The 19,402-nt window shown below is 44.9% G+C and overlaps 1 protein-coding gene across 2 annotated transcripts in view; it reads right to left on the bottom strand.

Moving 5' to 3' along the window:
* The window catches only part of tns3 (tensin 3), a 40,211-nt gene extending 20,902 nt beyond the window's left edge, over nucleotides 1–19,309 (bottom strand). For both annotated transcript variants that reach the window (XM_030114280.1, XM_030114279.1), the window contains exons 1-11: nucleotides 18,969–19,309; nucleotides 8,494–8,661; nucleotides 8,300–8,350; nucleotides 7,847–7,969; nucleotides 5,915–5,979; nucleotides 4,677–4,760; nucleotides 3,183–3,295; nucleotides 1,919–1,979; nucleotides 1,668–1,743; nucleotides 1,463–1,592; nucleotides 489–554 (exon numbers count right to left, since the gene is read on the bottom strand). In XM_030114280.1, the coding sequence (XP_029970140.1) occupies nucleotides 489–554; nucleotides 1,463–1,592; nucleotides 1,668–1,743; nucleotides 1,919–1,979; nucleotides 3,183–3,295; nucleotides 4,677–4,760; nucleotides 5,915–5,979; nucleotides 7,847–7,969; nucleotides 8,300–8,350; nucleotides 8,494–8,643 (919 nt within the window). In that variant the 5' untranslated portion in view covers nucleotides 8,644–8,661; nucleotides 18,969–19,309. The remainder of the gene's footprint in view (nucleotides 1–488; nucleotides 555–1,462; nucleotides 1,593–1,667; nucleotides 1,744–1,918; nucleotides 1,980–3,182; nucleotides 3,296–4,676; nucleotides 4,761–5,914; nucleotides 5,980–7,846; nucleotides 7,970–8,299; nucleotides 8,351–8,493; nucleotides 8,662–18,968) is intronic.
* Nucleotides 19,310–19,402: the final 93 nt, after the last annotated feature.

Below are 19,402 nucleotides of genomic sequence, written 5' to 3' on the forward strand. Positions count from 1 at the left end.
TCCCTCACTTTGAAAATCTCTCAACAAATAAAAACGGGGTTTGCTCCCTCCACTATCGTGTTTTTGATGGTCACAGTTGGCTTTTTTGTCCATAATGTGTTTCAACCAGTAGCGTTTGAGCTTTTACAGCAAAGTGATTAAAAAAAACTGTACAAACTACAACAACTAAAGAACAAACAGGTTAAAACACGTTGATTTTCTATTCACGTCTCCAGTGTTGAGACAAGCGTTTCTGCGCAGCCGTTCGGGCCACATAGTTTCCCTCCTGTGGTTCTGGGGCCAGAAGACGCTGCGCTTCTTTACCTCTCTGTCAGCACACACTTCACACTACATTTCCCCTCTGCAGTATCACACATCCCCACACACCAGGTGGGCCGACGGGGGAGGACAGACCGGGGGGGGGGGGGGGGCTCCCACAGCAACAGGTCAGCCCAGCGGAGACATCTGCTTTTACAACTGTGACTAACACGGAAAACCATCCAAAGTACCTGGGATTCTCTCTGGTCCCTCGGAGAACACCAGCTCCACTTTTCCATAGTCTGGGAATCTGGAATCTGGAAAGTCAGAACACCACACACACAAATACATTAAAACAGATGTCGATCGGCTAATTTATTAGGCACACCTATTCAAGTACTCATGAGCACAAACGGCTGAAACAATCACATGTCAGCAGCTCAGTGTGTTTCTGGATGATGGAGAAAGGTGATTGAAGTGAGCAGGTTTAGTCTCCCTGAGGGTTGTTTGTTTCTCATCATAATCATCCATGTCTGACCACAGCGTACCATATTATGATGTTTCTAAACCGTGATGCAAAGCTCCAATCATTCCAGACTGTTTCCACACGATGATGACTTCTCTGAACTGCACTGAGATCCACAGTCTGCAGACCTCAGTCCGACACAGGACTCCCAACGGGACATTCAATTCATGTGTGTGTGGAAAATATGTGCACACATCACATGATTCAGTTGATCCAGTTTGTAGAGTGAGCAGTTTTAATCACCATGTCAGATCAATTTGAACAGATTTATCAATCAGAAGAGTCAACAAATAAACCAAAGAGGTTATCACCCCTCCAATCTCATTACTCCTGCAGATCGCACAATGATTTCTTTAGTCTCTGGTTGTTTTTCAAGTAGAAGAGAAATATTCTCATTTTGATACAGAAGTACTAGATTAACTATTTTTTCTGACTACCTAAAGTAAACATAACAAAAAAAGACGACTACAGCCCAGAATGTCAGTGACTTCCCAGTGGGGATGAGGATCGGTGTTGTCGTCTGCAGCCTGGATTCTCTTAGTACACGTACGTAACATGTTTGGGAAAACAGGATTGTTGGTGTAAAAGTCTAAATTAGGTCCAGATTGAGGCCTGCAGATGACGTGTAGAGCTGGAGGAGCTGTAGTTAACCAGCGCGGAGCGCGTCGAGACTCGCTCGGGAAGGGTTTTCTTCTCTACCTTTGTTGGCAGCCTCCATGTCCTCCTTTTCAAACATCAGGTTGTAACCCTGCACCGCTCCCGTGTGGAACTGGAGCCGGAAGATCACCTCACGCTCCGAAGTCACATCACTTTTGTGGTAGCATTTAATCTAGAGAAAACGCAGAAAATGCCGTCACTGCGGTCGTATTTGCTTCAAAAACACGCATCGTAATGCCGGCATTACCATGATGTCGCCTTTGAGAAGCTGTGCAGGCTCCAGGGTGATGCACACACGATCTCTGTGGCTCGGACCGATGTGACTGAAACACAAACGCCGGGAACGTCGCCAAGTTTGGAAGCAATTACACAGATTTACAGAAAGATGCAACTCCGACTGAAAATTACCAATAAGCTAATTTTAAAGTGCTGTAAAGTGCTTTGAAGTCAACAGTGACACTGAAAGTGCTGCAGCACATGTGTGAGAAGGACACTTACTACACTCCAGATGAGTACACGGCTTGCATGCCCTGGTAGACCTTGATGTACGGACGGCACACTAAAATCAAAAAACAGAGGCTTCATGAATGTTTGGAATGCAGTAGTGCTGCTACTGCAGATGGCGATCGGACACAATCCAATGCCAATACTGATCCAATATGATACTGATCCAATACAAATGATGCTTGATGTCTGTTGATAGTTCTTCAGTTCTTCATACCACAATGTTCAGAACCAGCAGCACTTGTTTTCTTCACAGGACACTTGAACTCTGTTCTGTTGCTAAAGAGCTTTATTGAATCAAAAGGTGAAATGTTAAAGAGCTCCTTTAGCTTTCCCCATATTGATTCAATAAATAAAATAATTTTGTGTGTGTGTGTGTGTGTTTTTACAGGCACTCTTCCTTACTGAGGAGATGTCAACACTGTGAAAAGACCCTACCAGACAAAACATGCTCATACAAACAGCTGCTGGCTGTCCTGAAAGTCACCGCATGACATTTGTCACGTAAAAATGGAATCATTATGGAAAACTCTGCAGGGATAACAAAAAAAAAAAAAAAAATTACCCTCAATGTGTTTGGATCAACACATCAACTTTGTCACCGCTTCTCAAAGTAACTTCAGGACTTTCATGTTTCGTAATGAGCGGCAGCTTTGAGGACAGTAACAATAACGCTGAGGACAGAACGACATGTGCTTTCAACTCAGTTTCCACAACACCAGAAAATGTTGCTACATTTGTCACAAGCACTACATTAATTTCTAATAAAGTTGCAGCGCTTGTCTGAATGAAAGTAAGATCTATGTAATACTGTTACTAAGTCCTTACCTGGCCCAGATTAGACAGCTTTTTGTTCTGTTTTTTAGCCCGTGTACCACATGTTTGACACCCCTGAGTTAAGTGTGATGAGCTGTTGTCATGAGAAAGAGATTTTAACTCCGTGACGTAAAGGAAAACTTTTTGCTGTCGGTAAAAGTAGTGAAAACAGTCATTTAGATGCGGATGGGAGAATTCCCAGGGTTTAAGTAGGAAGTGGGAAGTTTTCCCCCTTCGGTTCTGTTTACACACACAACCCACTTTCTGTCTAAGCGTGCGTGCGTGCCCCGGAAAAAGTGAAAGGCATAAACTCCAGATAAGACTCTATATTGTTTACGGCTCCGGCTCTCATGTGGTTGTGTCAGATTACTTTTGTTGCAGGGATTGAGTTTTCACTGGGGACCAGCAGCTGTGTGTAGTGGGAAATGTTCGGAGTTTTAACCTCTGGTGGCGTCAAAGTTTGGGATCCCATGAAGGATGACGCAGTGCAGGAACAAGGGGGAGGCGTTGATCTTCATGGAGCCGCTCAGTAAACTGTTGAGGATCCAGACGTACCTGATAGGGAAGAATACGATAAACTTATTGTACCGCACAATACGAGCATTTCCAACAGCTGCTGAAGTAGTGGAACAGCATTCCCAAATCTCCATTTACCATTCAAATCTTCGCAAAAGAGCCTTTTCTTTTGTTTATGTGAATTGTTCTTCTTATAGTTTAGCCTGAACTGACCTCTCATTGTCCAAATACGGGAACTCTTGTGAAATCATTGTCGTAGCATGACGGCTAAGTTTTGGAAAATGATCGTATTTGCTTTTAACCAGAGTGAAACGGGATCAGTGCTCCTCAAATGTCTTTTTACTGTAACATGAAGGTATCCTGACGAGCATGTGGGCCAGACAAACACAAAAGAACTCTGTATGGCTCTCTGAGGGAAACAAAATCCACTTTCCAGCCCCTCTGCAGATCAGTGACTGTTGTTGGAGAATTATAGGAGATAAACGAGGAGATATGGGAGGCGGCAGGAACCAGTTTCACCCCATCGCTGTGACCGATGATGAATCGAAGATATACACGGGGTTAGGATTACACCAGGTCACCGGGGGATCCCATTCTCTTTAAAATGATGAACAATGACTGGCTTTCAGCTTTAAAAAGGATTCGTGACACTCAACAGGTCGGTGTGAGATCTGAATGTTTCCATGGAGGAGTACGTCAAAACAAAAGTGCAAAACATCATTGTTCCTTTTGCATGAGCCCTCTACTGCTGTATATTACATTAGCATGTTATTTTCAGTGTTTCTTTTTCACTTAGCTCTTGTTTAAACAAAAGGGGGAGGGCTCAATAACCCTGAAAGCATCCAACTCCCCCCCTAACAATAAGGTAAGTAACATTAGCATTAGCATGAGCTGTCGTCCTAACAGTTTCTATTTCACTAAACTCTGGTTCACAGAAAGACAAGCGTCTCAGTTAACTAATGCTGTCTTCCTGATATACAACTGTAAATGCCATTAACGTTTCCATTAGCATTAGCTGCTGCCTTAACGGTTTCTATTTTGCTAAACTTCTGTTTAATAAAGAAAGAGGACATTATTTTTTCAAGAATAAACTCAACAGGAACATGAAAGTTATCCCACCGTAGTTGACATTAGCATCATCCTTTATGAACACACTTGCTGGTATTAGCAATAGCAGGATGAAATAGCAATTAGCTTCCATTTCCAAGAGCAGCTGTCTACATGTTGATAGTTCATCAGGTTCTTTCCATCAAGAAATGCTAACTAATTTTAGAGCATCTTCCTGCCACTAACTACTCTAACCATCTACTTTCTGATTGTAGCTAGTTTTGGTAACTGTATCCAGGTACTATGTATTGCACAACACACGGTGAGATGTATGTTGCTCATCAGAAGGGCGTGCTTGTGTTTTGGGTCTTACCGCTTCTGCGAGGGTGTCATCAGAGCTGAGACCTTATCATCGTAGTATTTCCTCATGGCGAAGCGGTCCAGTGCCTGATCAGCACTTTAAAGGAGAAACACAGACACACACGTTAAACACTTTGGGTAATTATGACTCAAGAGGGAGATTACGCTCTGCTCTGTAATTGAACGGCATTAACCCCAGCTTCAATTAAGAGGGACGCAGACATACGCACACATAATGAACAAGAGGGAAAGTAAGTGGAGGGACAGAAGGATTCCAGCAGAGAGGAAGAGAATGTCAGACTTAAGTAAACACAGAGGGGGGCAGAGGAGGACAGGGAGGCCGGAGTGTGTGCACAGCTTGGCTATTCAGACCCGTCTAAAACCAACAGGCGCTGGAGCCTTTTCACCACAGCTCTGTTTCCCTCTCACTTGGCTCCACGCTGAAACTGCTCTGCTGGATTGTCGGTATCTCTGTACCTGCTTTCTGACCTCTGTCTTCCACATTTACCACATGAATTTGGATCTCATTAAACTCAACATATGAGCACTTTTGCTTTGATCTGACAAAGGGTAGTTAGCAAACTGGAACTTTGTTGATGAAAACAGGTTATGCAACCACTATAACGTTTATATTTTCTTAGAAAACAGCTGATATCCAGATTATAGAGGATCTTCCTGAACCTGAACTGAATGAATCACTCTTTATACTGGAATACAGAGCTCACATTTCACCACAACACTGCAATAATAGAGCCATGTTGAGGATTAATTCACCAAGTAAGCAGTCACATGGCATTTACAGTCATTTGTAAAGTAGATACATTTTTTCTAGAAGTGGCTTGTACTGGAAAAATGCTCAGCAGTGGTCATCATGACGAATTGTTCTTCTTGAAGCTGACACTGTGGCCAGAAGGCACCACAGTAACCGACATGCTTCTAAGTTGATTCATGCAATTCAATACAGGGTGATTCATAGCTTCAATCATGTGGTTTTCCTTTGAATGTAAAAGACTTTTCTTTGACTCACTCCAAATCACCTTAACCCCCTGTTAAAAGGAAGTAGATCAATCAGCCGCAGTTAAACGTCTGTTATGGTGAGTATCCCTGAACTGTTGTGGTGTATTCGTGATACTGCTTTCTGCCAGCAGTGACCAGAACGGCTCATGTAACGATCAATTCGGACTTCAGAGCAGAGAAAAACAACATTTATAGGGCATGACATGGTGACCGGTGACACATGGTAGCGGTTACCTGGCTGATACGTCAGTGAAATGCACAAAAGATGAAATGACAACTCCAACTCGACCCTTGCCACCCTGAGAAAAAAAGAACGAGATGAGAGGAGATGACTCACTACAAATGCAGCAATTGCGGTTTCACCCCGATTTAGCCTGTGTTTGTACTTGTGGTCTGAACCAAAGTAAAATAAAATAAAACTGTGTTTTAAACTACTTTGCTTTGCTTGACACAGACATTTTTAGAATGGGACCAGAGGATGTAAACAGGAACACTGAAAGCTGCTATGATGCATTACTCAGCAGAATTCCTCATCATTTTCACATCAACCCTTTGGCCACAGGATTTGTCTGCAATCTGTGCAGAGGGCTTTTTCCTCAGTGCTTCAGCTTTCATCTAATAAAACTAAGTACTTAGTGAAATGAAACAATACTGAGATTATAAAACACCATTCAGGTAAATAAATGGTTAAATGCATAATTCTACTGTTAGAAATCCTAATATTTAATTAAATGATGGGATTAATTTGCTTGTATTAACATACTTAACCTGATAAGTGGCTGAAAGACCCCATAAAATGAAAACGTTCTTTGGATTATTAATTGATCTAACTCTTGTTATGGCAACAGCTGATAACAATTCCATTAAAGACCTATAAAATGATGTATTCATATTCTGGCCCCCATTTACTCACCAATGTTTCAAGTGAAAACACAGTTTTTGCATTTTCGTTTGAAAAAATGTTCACATTTACACGGCAATGTTTTGAAAATGATCACTCTAAACACAAACAACGGTGAGTACACACATATTCGTGCGTACAGACGAGGGAGTAGGATTACATTATGGATGACTCTCAAATATAAAACTACCAGGCCCCAGAAGAACATGGACTGGGAGTCATGACACTCTGGAGGCCGCCATTGTTATTATTGTCTTGTCAATCGTCATGCGCCAGTATCCGAAGACTAAAGCTGCGTTCACACCGAACGCAATTTCCGCCGCGATTTTGCGTCAAAAGACAATTGAAAACAAATGGGAATGCGCGTTCCAGCCGTGATGAGACGCGTTTTCGCGGCGCGTCGGGGCGTTGGCGCGTCGGGGCGTTGACGCAACGCGGCGCGATTTTGTGACGCGTCGCGATTTTGCGTCCGACGCTGAAGTTGGGAAATCTGAACTTTGACGCGTCGCGATTTTGCAGCAAACCAATCAGAGAGCGTCTCCATGGTGACGTAGGTCAGGGAGCGGGGACCGGAGAAAGCGACACTCGTCCTGGCGCACCTCCTGGAGCAAATAGCGAAACTCGCCAAACTCTGACCGTCTGTGGATCATATCGTGCACCCAGGCACGCCGTCCTGTCCGCCGACGGCATCATTGTATGGCTTTATTAAGTAAATAAAGCCAAGCCACCCGCTCAACAGGGTTAGCCATGAGGCTAAGCTAACACAGGAAACACGGCCCGAAGCCCCGCCTTCCCACCAGAAGCGACGCGTTCGGTGTGAACGCGACTTTTGGCCCCACGTTGTTCAGCGTCGGACCTCAGAATTGACACGCGTTCAGCTTCTCGCGTTGACGCGATTTTGCGTCAAAAATCGGTGTGAACGCAGCATAATCCTGTACTTGGGGTCGTGTCTTAATTGTACAGCCAATAGAAATGCTTGTTTTTTGAAGCCCCGCCCCCATTTTGGTGGTACACCAGTGTTCGAACTGGGTTTAAACCTGGAGGGATGTGCTACTGAAGGTGTCACTCAAATGTAGAAAACACTTCCTTTACTCATATGTTCTTTTTTAACCAGAAATACTGAATACACAGAGCAAAACATCTAATATATTTTGGAACCATGGTTGTCACATTAAACTTTAAGCAACGCCTGCTGTGTCGTGTGGTTAAATCTAAAGTGAGCTCTAAACCGTGCAGCTAACTCTGCTCAATGTGCGCATGCTCACCCTGCAGTGGATCACGACCACATGTAGAGGGTCAGCGTTGAGCCAGCTCTCCATGGCCTTGCAGATGGTGCAGATCTTATCCAGTGGTGGAGCGTGCTGGTCTGGCCAGCCAGTATCCAGAGTCTAAAAGACATCATGATAACACAGATAACATTCCCAATACAGGTATTTACATTGCTAGCCCAAATAACAGCAGCTGTGATTAGCATTAGCCTGCTTAAATAGCATGCCTAAGTAGCTAGTTAGTATTTCTTCGCTAGGTAACTAGGTAAATACCTGTTACTTTTTCTAGAAGTAACTAGCAGCTGTTTTAACTTACAGTAACATAACTTTCAGTAACTTGTGCATCGACTGGTGTCATCTGCTCAGACACAGATGATCAATGAGGCCTAACAGATAAGCAGCACCGCTGTCACGAGTTGCCTGCTTTGTTTTAAGTCCTAGGAAACCAACCTTGGGGTTCATCTTGGTAAGATCATGCCTTTTTTCTGACAGGTTGATGATCTGGAGAAAAACAAACCACAAACCAAACTTGTGACTTCAACCGTGACTCGGCACGAGTGACAGATATTGACTTTTAACGGCGGCACGCCGCGAGAAAGCCGTGTTTGCGCTCTTCGTTCCGAGGCGAGGCAACGGGCACTGACCAGGTAATTATCCGCATGCTTGGACTTGAGCATTCGCGTCACGTCCTTCAGGTTGTGCGAGTAGATCTCCTCCGAGCAGCCCCGCGGGAAGGACACCGCTATGATGCGCTCTGTGATGTAGGTGAGGTCCAGTTCGTATCCCTCCTCCATGCTGGATCCGGAGACTTTCTGTCAGGGGATATCGAAAACAGAGACAGAGGAGAATCAAACCTTTTCCATTTGCTGACGGTTGGTAAATATTTGACGGTCAAAGTCCTTAGCTTGAGTCACCTTTTTTTCTTTTTTTCCTGCAGATATCTTTGGAGAATGACACAATGCATGAGAGGATTTTGTGTTGACACACCAACGGTCAGCAGCTTGTGTCATAAAAACAGAACAAAAGTACCACAGACTTTTTTTTCCAGCGCATGGCAGATTATTGCGAGTTATCTGTTCTGCACAGAGAGCTACGGCACAGTCGTATCGCAAGTTTGGACTCCAACAAAAGGAAAGATAAACTCTCAGAGGATACCGGCTGAAACCAGTTGTTGCAAATCCCTGAGAGATGGCGTGTTGTTGCTGTGACCTCATGTCCATGAACTTCCTGCTGCGGTGGTCTAGAGAAAGCCCATCCAACCCCCCCATCCCCCCCTCTACCCCCTCTGCCTCGCCACCACACCCAGCAGACACATCGGAGTCTGGTATCTGCTCATCTCTGACTGGCTGAATCCAGGGAATGAGGTCGATCGATGAGTTGCCGGCGAAGGCAAATTCTGTGAAGTTCTGTCCAGTTTTGGGTTGTAGCCAATCGAAGCTAACGCATCAACGATGTGTCACAAATCTGACAACAAGGAGAGAATCAGATAATACTCAGATCTGCGGTAAATACAAGAACTTAAATAGATGTCAACGTTTTTGTGTTTCGACAGTGCTTTTTCTCACACTGTTACTTTACACCAGCTGTGACTTTACAGTTTTGGGATATTTTATTTGCTTTGCATGTCAACATATTTGGTCAATCAGACAGAGCCTTGCTGCTGCATTTGTGTTGACTGTTTTTTATTTCCACTTCATTATCTCATGCATGGTGGGAACAATCCACCGTGTGTGAAGCACAAGAATCAAAGAAGGGTGAAGTTAGCAAAGTGAACCCTTTCTATGGCAATGCTGAAGTAAAAAATGTTTGTTTACATCACGTTTTGTAACGAGTCCAGTAAAAACAAAACAAAACAAAAAAAACCCTGCATATTTCAAATTGATTGTCATTTCTAATGTATTTTCATGCTTCATGGTGTTCGCGACTTCATAAATCTTTTTGTTTTAGTGATTTTCAGCTTCACAATATGGTCAAAATGTGCTGCACTCCCATTAGCCACAACATTATAACCACTGGCAGGTGACAGTAATACTGCTGATTCTCTGTAGCACGGCTCATGATAGACACAGGGCGTCTTACACAATATTAGATCAGTGGTGATATGTTACTCTTAGCATGGTTTTTTTTTTTGTTTTTTTTTTTTTTGTAAATAATCTCAAAAGAGAATACTTTTTGTTTTTACTAATGAATATGACCACATCAGGGTTCATGTGTTTTATGTGGTATTCTCACTCTGTCTCTGGTTTCAGGTTCCTGGCTTCCCCTCCTCATGTCTCATTTCTGTTCCCTACCCTGATGTCTTTCACCTGTGCCTGAGTGTGTTATTGTCATCAGCTGCTTCCCTGCCTTTATAAAGGACCGTCCTCATGTGGTCTGGTTGTCTGTCTTTCTGTGTCTTCATTACCCTATGCCAGTGTTCTCACACACCTGTAGCCTTTACAGCCTCTGTGTTTATATGGACTGCTTATCTCCAGAGATTTGTTTGTTTTAGGGAACTTTTAGTTCTTCTTATGGACAATAAGATGAGTTCTTGTTCTCAACAACCACTGTGTTTGGGATTTTGGGTTCACCTTTCCTCACCACGACGTAACAGAATATCACTGAAAATACAGACAAATCTGGTATATTTCGGTACAAACTAACACAGACAGGGAGAACATGAAGTTGTCTTGATTTAGGATCTTTTAAATGTGACTCATCTGATCATCTGCACTGCTTCATCCAAGTTGGGTCCCTGGAATCATTGCCCGACTGTGTGTCAGTGCAGGAAACACTGGGCCATCATTTATTCCTTCAGTCAATTAATAAATTCATGAATTGATTCAGTAATCGCTGAGGCTGCACAAAGTATACCGAAATCCTTCTCACAAAATCAAAGCACGCAAAACTACATTGTGAAAATTCAACAAAATCAACAAATTGCTTTGTTTCTGAAACATTGCAAGTGGGAAGTACAGAAGTGTGAGGTGGAAAAAGAGCCGAGAGAAAGACTACTGTTATTTGGAAGTAAAAACCAAAAACACAAACACATGAGCATCATCCAACCTTATGGCACATTGAATATTGAACTTCTGACCAACACATTCCTGAAGCCAGCAGAGACACAGTCGCCCTTCTTGAATGACCAAGACTGTTTATTGTGATTAAATGATCCCGAGTCAAGAATGTGTTCGTCAATTAACTCCGGAGAGGACTGCAGGCTACAGCCCAGCACTTTGAAGGGGGCTCAGGCGGGGAGCCATAAAGCGGGGACGGTGTAGCCGGGGCTTAAAGCGAGCCTCGGAGCGGAATGGCAGAGGCCATGTGAAGAGGTCATCGCTCGGGGAGACTGGACCGCTGTGGTTTTTTTCCAGTGTGTGTGTGTGTGTGTGTGTGTTGGTTGGAGGTGCTGGAAGCGCCGGGCGGGGGGGGGGGGGGGGGGGGGGGTAGAGATCCTCAGGGATTGTCGGGACTAATGGCAGGGTTAGTCTATTTCCCCTGGGACTCCGAGGAAAAACTGTTGACTAATGGGAAATTAATGAACACGTCGGTCAGTACTTGGAGCTGTGTGTGTGTCCGAGCGACACACACATTTAACCCAACTGATCCTAAGTGGATCAGACCAGTAATACGGCAACATATCAACAGAAAACTAACTCCAAATGTTCCCCTTTAGTTTTAGGAAAACATACATTTGATTAATAAAAAATGTAAGAAAATTCCCAATAATTCTTTTATTAATGATGCATCTTCATACAAAACACATTTAAATGTCCAAAAACTATGTGACTTACATTTTCTCCTGTTGAATACCGTATGCCGTATTCTTGGATTTATTTGTTAAAATCCACCAGATCTGATCTCCTGTCTGCCACAGTGTTTTTTCTGCAGGTTGTTAGTTTAAGTCTCCCACTCCTCAGGACAGAACAGCCCCCAACGCCGTGCACGTTGTCAGATGCTAATGCTAATACACTGCTGCATCACTCAACAACTGACTGAAACTCAAAATCCCAACGAAGAAATAAACTGGAGCCAAAGACAGTGGTTGGTTTATGTTTCCTTCCAGTGTAAATGTAATATTTCTGATCTAATGTGAATTACAGGTGATCAGTTGACGTTGAACACAAGAAGACATCGAGACGATACACAAATATGTGTTATGGAAGGTATTATGGCCGCACGGTGGCGCGGTGGTTAGCACTCTTGCCTCACAGCAAGAAGGTCCTGGGTTCAAATACCGGCCGGGGCTCGGGGCCTTTCTGTGTGGAGTTTGCATGTTCTCCCCGTGTGTGCGTGGGTTCCCTCCGGGTACTCCGGCTTCCTCCCATGGTCCAAAAACATGCATGGTAGGTTAATTGATCACCCTAAATTGCCCCTAGGTATGAAGGTATGAATGTGTGAGTGAATGGTTGTTTGTCTATATATGTCAGCCCTGCGACAGACTGGCGAACTGTCCAGGGCGTACCCCGCCTTCGCCCACAGCAGCTGGGATCGGCTCCAGCCACCCGCGACCCCGAAAGGGATGAAGCGGCGGAAAATGAATGAATGAATGAAGGTATAATAAAAAAAAATGTATATCAGCTGTTTAACAAAAATCTCAAATGTAAACATTTCTTTTCTCTTATTTTGGTGTCAAGACTGAAAGACAGTTACAAAGTGAAGGTAAGTTGCTATCAGAAGTGGCACAAAAACTTCATCTTTGAGTGTAAAACTCTTTAAAATATATCTGAGTTGTCCAAAATGTAAGGCTTATTAAGTACATAGTATGCTAACAGCCAGACATGAAGCAAAACACATCCAACTTGACGCCAATAAATTAAGAAAACATATATTTTATTATGTTTATTTAAAAGAAATCTTTACGTAACGTTGAGTCCTCACATGAATCAATGCTCTTCTGATGTCCAAATGTGCTTAAAACTCAACATTTTCAACATTTTGACAGAAATCTGCTGTAATCCTGGTTTCACAGGGGCCTTATATTCAGAGCTAACACAAAGCCACCGACTCTAATCCAGGCAAGTGTGGGAAAATAAGCCCGCACCCACTACACCCAGTAATGTCGCTCAGAAAAAGAAGAAAAAAAAAAACCCCTCAGTTTTGTGTAAAAGTTTGGTGCCTAACTTCAGAAATCCTTAAAAATGTCTATTACATAATTCATTACACAACTGCTGAGCAGACAACCACGTAAAGTTTTGACAGAGTCAAATAAAACCATAAACAAGTGCAAAGTAGCAACGTTATACAACGCGCAAAGCTTTTAAATATCAGTTTAATGTGAGCTGATCGCACATGAATCATTCATGAGCGGCACTGCAGTGATCAACATCGCCTTCCTACTACAACCGCTGGGCTCTCCCACTCGTCGTTTAAGCCAACATGAGCGACTTGCCCCGGCACGCACGGAGGATAATTGGTCTTTAATTTGCACTGACTGCTTTTGTTCCTGGTTTGAGGCGCAGCATTAGCTCACAAAGCCAGAATAAGCAGTGCCAAGGAACTCAAATCCAGAGGCCACCCATGGCACTGTGAGAGCCGGGCTGGCAGAGGGAGCGGGGAGCGAGGGTGGGCAGGAGAGAGAGAAAACGGGTTGCCAGGTCTGCGGCGAGCAAGCCGCGACAGGTTTGCTAAGGTCAGGATGTTGGGGGGGATTAGGGTGTGTCTGGCTGCCCCCCCACCACCACCACCACACCACTGCTCCAAGCCCCTGCAGGTAAGCTCGGTGCCGGCGGCCACGTTCGCACACGCATGACCTGTCTCCCAATTTACCCGCCGAAACGGCTCTGGAAATGAACTGATCGAGCATTCCATTGAAGAGTTAGAAAAGCAGGAGACGCCACGCTCCTGTTCCCGGCGCCACACCCTTCACCTGTGTGGAATCTTCCGTCCTGTATGAGCAGGTGAACCGTCGGGGATGAAGCGAGGCGGCATGGCGGATCGCGCTGACCTCACCGCTTGTTTTCATTTTTCAGTCTGCGGCGGCGTCAACAGTTGGCAGAACCTTCGCATACTTATCCGTCACGAAACATTCGAGTCCTCGCGGCCGCAGCAACCAGATCGGCGTTTGAGTCTGTGTGTGTGTGTGAGCGGGCTGGTCGCTACATGCCTCCACACCCACCCCGGCTCGGTTTTCCATTGGTGATTTCATTGTGGTCATCAGATCGTTCCTGTGTCTGGAGTCGAACGCAGAGGAAAACTGGTGTGTAGGGTTAAAGTTACAGCTGTTATCAGACTTGGAATTGAGGGTTTGGCCTTGGATAACTTCCTGATCTTCCACCTGAGATTTTATTATGGTCCTACGTAAAGTTATATATTAGTTACGTTGTGTTTTTATGCTGTTTCTATCCGTCTTTTCAACAATTCTCAAAACAACTTGGAATTCTGGGTAGATCTGGAACACACTGTAACTATAAGCAGTGTTTTAATATTGTCTGAAGGATTTGACAGTGCAGTGCTATCACGGTCTTTGGTCTTTTTCTCTATCTTTCTACTCATCTGAAAGGCTTTTCCAGAGGTGACAATACTGTTTTCCGACTTCAATCAACTGGGACACTAAAACCCAGTTTTCCAAATTATTGACATCAGAATTCCAACTTCAATGGACTCATGTAATGTGATGAAACTGCAGAGTTTTGGTATAATTTTTGCAGTACTAATCCATTTGATTGAAAAATGCAACACACAACAGTGCTGCAGTGATTTAAAAAGTAAACTAAGCATATGATGTTGAGGTCTTTTTGCTTTGTATGTTCAAACAACAGTGTGCTTCTCTTCTTGAACTCGATTGTAGTTGAAATTTCAAAGTTGAGCCGTTGGCATGAATTTGTGAACACACAATACAAGCTTTTGTAGCAGCAACCACACTGATTTCCAGCTTTCAATAATACAACCGCCTTTCTTTGTAGGAGTTACGACGCCACCACAACGTCGGGCTGGTTTTAAAGAGATGGTCGATAAAGAAAAGGTGATCTTTACAAGCATCCAAACAAATCTGTTTATTGTTTGCATTCAAGAGTGATTGGAACGTTTGGTCATGGTGGAATCCACAAAACTTCCATCCACATATTATATTGTAAATATAATCGAATTGGAAATACTGAGTTCGTTTACAAAGATAACTGAAGGACCTTGTTTACAGGACAATGTTTGGGAACTGCAGAAACTCTGAAAGCGGAGCAGAGAGCACGCCAGGCCACGGGTTGGCACTGTCGGTTGTCTTTGTAGTGAAACCACACACACACACATGCCCACAGAGAACAATGAGCTATAAACGTTAACAATGGCGAGAACACAGGCAATGGTACGGACAGACGGTGAAGTTGAACCGATGTTACTGGTGACTCTCAACTGCAAAACTACAAAGTTCCAAGAGAACGTTGACGTGTGGAGTAACGCTGCTCTGGATTCTGCCATCACTGTTTTTGTCCATCTATGGTACTCACACATGTGCAGAGAAACTATCGACTGCGGTGCACATGCGCAGTAGCAAAGTTTCAGAAAAGTTGCATTTTCCCCACATTTACAAAGAAACAGACGCAAAGGTTTTCCAAAAAGCTGCACTTTCGGAGGCTCTGAGCAGCGTTTTCGTGTAAACGGACACCCACAATGAAAGTTTCCAGTTTTCACTCAGGTTTGATCATTTTCATTTCCACCTTAAAATGCGGGGGCGAATGTGACCCGCGGGGGAATCGGTTGATCTTTATATGCTGATAAAATGAGTCCAAAGCCAAAAATATTCTAACTGCTTCATCTACGGCTTTACGATTGACGTGTTGAGGCAGCAGCAATCTCCAGTTTTAGAAGTTTTTTTTTTTTTCGTGTGTGTTGATCCATTAAATTGAAATGATGCATAGGAAATTGAAAGAAAAAAATAAATGTAAGCGGTAATTATACATCATTATGCGTCATCCGGTTGAGGTTGGAGTGCGGAGTCAGTCAAAGCTGATAAGACAGCGTCGAGCGTGCAGAAACCGCTTCTGTCTCCAAGCTATGGAAAAAAAAAAAAAAGAAAACAAAGAGCGACTGCACATACAGGAGACTCGTGTCTCTTTAGGAAGCTGCGGACAGATTAATGATCTCCTAAACTGTTTGTCTGCAAACCCGACTAACACCTCAAGTGCCATAAATGCTTCAGGAAGTCTGCCTGCCTGCAGGCTGGCTGCGCTCGCAACTTAAATCCTTTTTTTTTTTACTGTTTTCGTTGTTTTCAAACGTTCACAAAGAGCCATTTATGTTTATCATTCGATCTGAGAGCAGAAGTTGCACAAGCCCCCCCGACCCCCCCCCCCCCCCCCCCCCCTCCACCCCCGGCTCGGTATTCAGCGTTCACATCTAATAGCCGTCTAATAACCTCGATGGCGAGCCGGCCTTGTGTTCGCACTTGGCACAAGAGCGCGCCGCATACTGCGGGGCGGCGTGCGTGAAGCCGCTCGAGCGGCCGGGTTTAAGGGCCCGGAGAAGGACAAGGCCACAGTTTGTTCTGGCCTTTTCCTGTCGGGGGCTCTGTCTGTTTATGCTGAGGCTTTGACACCCATTCACTGCTGGAAAAACCGAAATAAACAGACCCTGAGAACTATTGGGGAAGAAAAGAAAGCCACAGTAAGTGGGCGCGGGGTATTTTTAGCCGGTTTATTTTGCAGCCCTGGAACTGCAGCGTGTATTTGTCTCACCATTTTCTGAGATATTTCGCGAAGGGGATAAAAATGACGGCTCCGGCCGGGAGTAAATCCGTGCACCCTAAAGGCTCCCAAAGTAGTCCCTAATTACCATTTTCTATCCCGAGGTCGTAGTGGAATGCGTCCCAAACTGGATTACGTTCCCACTCTCTCTCCCTGCTTTCTTGCTTTCATTCGGCGTCCGTCCTCCGGGTCTCTCCTTCGGTTTAATGACTTACACATGTCAGCCGGGCGGCCGTGGCACCGCTGCGACGCGGCGAAACGTCCCGGGTCGCGATCGCAACCTTCTGCTTACAGTACACAACCGCCCGGCCGGTCCACCTGTCCACACCGACACTGTCAGAATCCCCCTTCATCTGGAAGCTCCTGTTATCAGTCGGGGGGGGAAAAACAACACTGTCTACCGTTTCTTTTTCGCCCTGGAGCGGCAGATATTGTTCGGAGGACTCTGACCTGAAAATAGAACCAAGAACAAAAGCTGTAATTGCCCGTTCGAGGAGGTTTCTCCTGTCTTGCTGGGTCTGTAATTTAAGCTAATCTTGAAAGAGTTTAGCCAGCAAAACGCTCCCGACGGCCCGCGTTGTTTTTCTGCGTTGAGAGGAAGGTGTGCAAGATGCAGATGTGAGCCTGAGGTTCAAAGAGAAACACGAAGGGTCAAAGCTAAGGTCAGGGCTGTCAAACATAGAGCCCGCAGGTCAAAAATCGGCCCAGCAGAGGGTCCAATCCGGTCCACGGGGCGGCCTCCATTGTAAATTTCAACTATGCCATAAAAGTAAGTGCAGAACTCTGTTGTCGTAGGAGGAGCAGACAGAAAACAACACCAAGATCGAGAAGCGAACAACAGATAATGACAACGCTCAGAACTGAGAGATCAGCGGTGAAAGCTGGCCACTTTTAGCGTTGGCATCAAAACCACATAAAACAAGCGTGCTAAACACTGCACAACTCGTGCAACAAATAAAGAAAAAGGCTTCTGCCGTCATTACACTGCAGAGAATCACTCTGACAGGAAGGATTTCGGATATTTCAGCAGATTTGCCAAATGAAGCATAATTTGATTCAATTTAAAGTTGCAAAAAAAAAAGTCCAAATGGAGGACATGACTTTTAGATGATTCACTGTATTTAGCAGCAGTAGACTGCGATAAATGTGTTAGTTGACGGTTAAGCAGAGGAACAGCTTCTCTTGGTGATGCTACAGGACCTTAAGAGAAACGTGCAGTTCACGTCTCTTTGACACAGCTACGGTGCAGTCAGTGGGTCACATCTGACCTCGATAATGTTTTGGTTTCAACTCTTCGCTCCAGCTGAGCAGAGGAGATCAATCCAGACAGGAAGTACTTGACTGAAAGCTCCTTTACATATCAATGAGCTTCCTGCATCTCAAGACCAAGACTTTAGAAAGCCGAGACCAAGTCAAGACCAAGACCTTGAAAAAGTGATCCGCAACACTACAGGCCGTACCACTGGATGTTGAGCATGGATGAACCAGGTCTGAGTCCTGCTTGCCTACAGTACAAGTTAGAATTACTTGGATTGGTGACACCTTTAATAACTAGCAGGTAGATAAAAGACAAGGGTGCTATCATTTTACCGAACCGCCCCACTTTTGTTTTGGCTGCTGTGTGTCCGCTGGACTGCCAGCTTTGTGTTGGGCTGGAGGTGGCTGGAGCTGCTGTGATGTCAGGACACTTGTACAGATCATCAACAATGGCCGTCCGAGGAGCAGAGAGGACGCCCCGGGCTACGAATACCGCGCAGCAGCTGTAGCTCAAAGATCCCTCTCAGCCTGTTTGTCTCCATCATTTCTCCACCGGCAGAAGACTCCAAACAGCCAACAGACATCAAAGCCGGCTCTGTTTATTTTGGATGGCTGTATACTGTGGACTACTACCGGGTACAAGTCGTCAAGGAGAATGGTCCCATATGTTTCACATTTGAAAAAAAAAAAAAAGAGGGGGGTTTCAGTGCAACAGAGCCCACAACAGCAAATTACAGCACAACTGACAGAGGAAGACTTTTCGAGAAAAGCTGCAGAGGTCAGACCGAGCTTCATTCAAAGGCTTTCAGTAAGACTCATTCACACTGACATGGAGGGGGGGAAAACAGAAAGAAAGCCACAAGATCAGTTTTTGCTGAGTATGAATGACTCCCTTCTCTGTCCCCAAGATTTCTGAGTGTGTGTGTGCCACACACACTCACTCATACGCACACACACCTGGTTTCAGCCAAAGTAAATACAGACAGCAGTGTCCTGTTTTTTTTTTTTTTTCTGTATGAGTAAATGAGCAAACTCAGTGAGATGTAAATGAGTGGAGGGGAGACCGCAGAGAGAAAGAAAGGAGGATTTGTGAGTGTGGAAGTTTAATCCTGCTGGAAAGTAAGGCGCAGAGCAGGCTGGGCATACTTTAAAAGCCTCTCAAAGGAATGGTGAGCTGAGGAAGAAGTTTGGACAACGTGCCTTACCTTTCCGAATGAGCACTTTCCTTGTGTTTTGCCACCTCTTTTGTCAGTGGAAGCAGCCGGGAGAGGCAGGCCGGGGTGAGAGAGCGCTCAGTCCGTCACACAGGCTCATTTCCCTGCGCTGGAATGCGCTCTCAGGCGGATCCAAACGCGCTCCTGCGCTGCGTACTCCACTTTTTCCCTCCGCAGACTCTTTCTCTTTCCTTTCTATCCGATCACAGTGGGGGGGAATTTATTGCTTTTTTTTTTTTCTGTCTTGTCGCTGCACTGTTGCTCCGGTTGTTTCTGCTGCTCCAGAAAACTTTCTTCCTGCAGTCCGAGCTGCGCCGCTGCAGCCGCCACAAGTCCTGGCTGGCACGGCTCAGTCCTCCCACTGTGCGCCCTCCCCTCTCCAGGCCTCCTCCTCCTCCTCCTCCTCCTCCTCTTCCTCCTCCTCC

The sequence above is a fragment of the Salarias fasciatus genome, chromosome 18 (genome assembly GCF_902148845.1).
Source record: "Salarias fasciatus chromosome 18, fSalaFa1.1, whole genome shotgun sequence".
NCBI lineage: Eukaryota > Metazoa > Chordata > Actinopteri > Blenniiformes > Blenniidae > Salarias > Salarias fasciatus.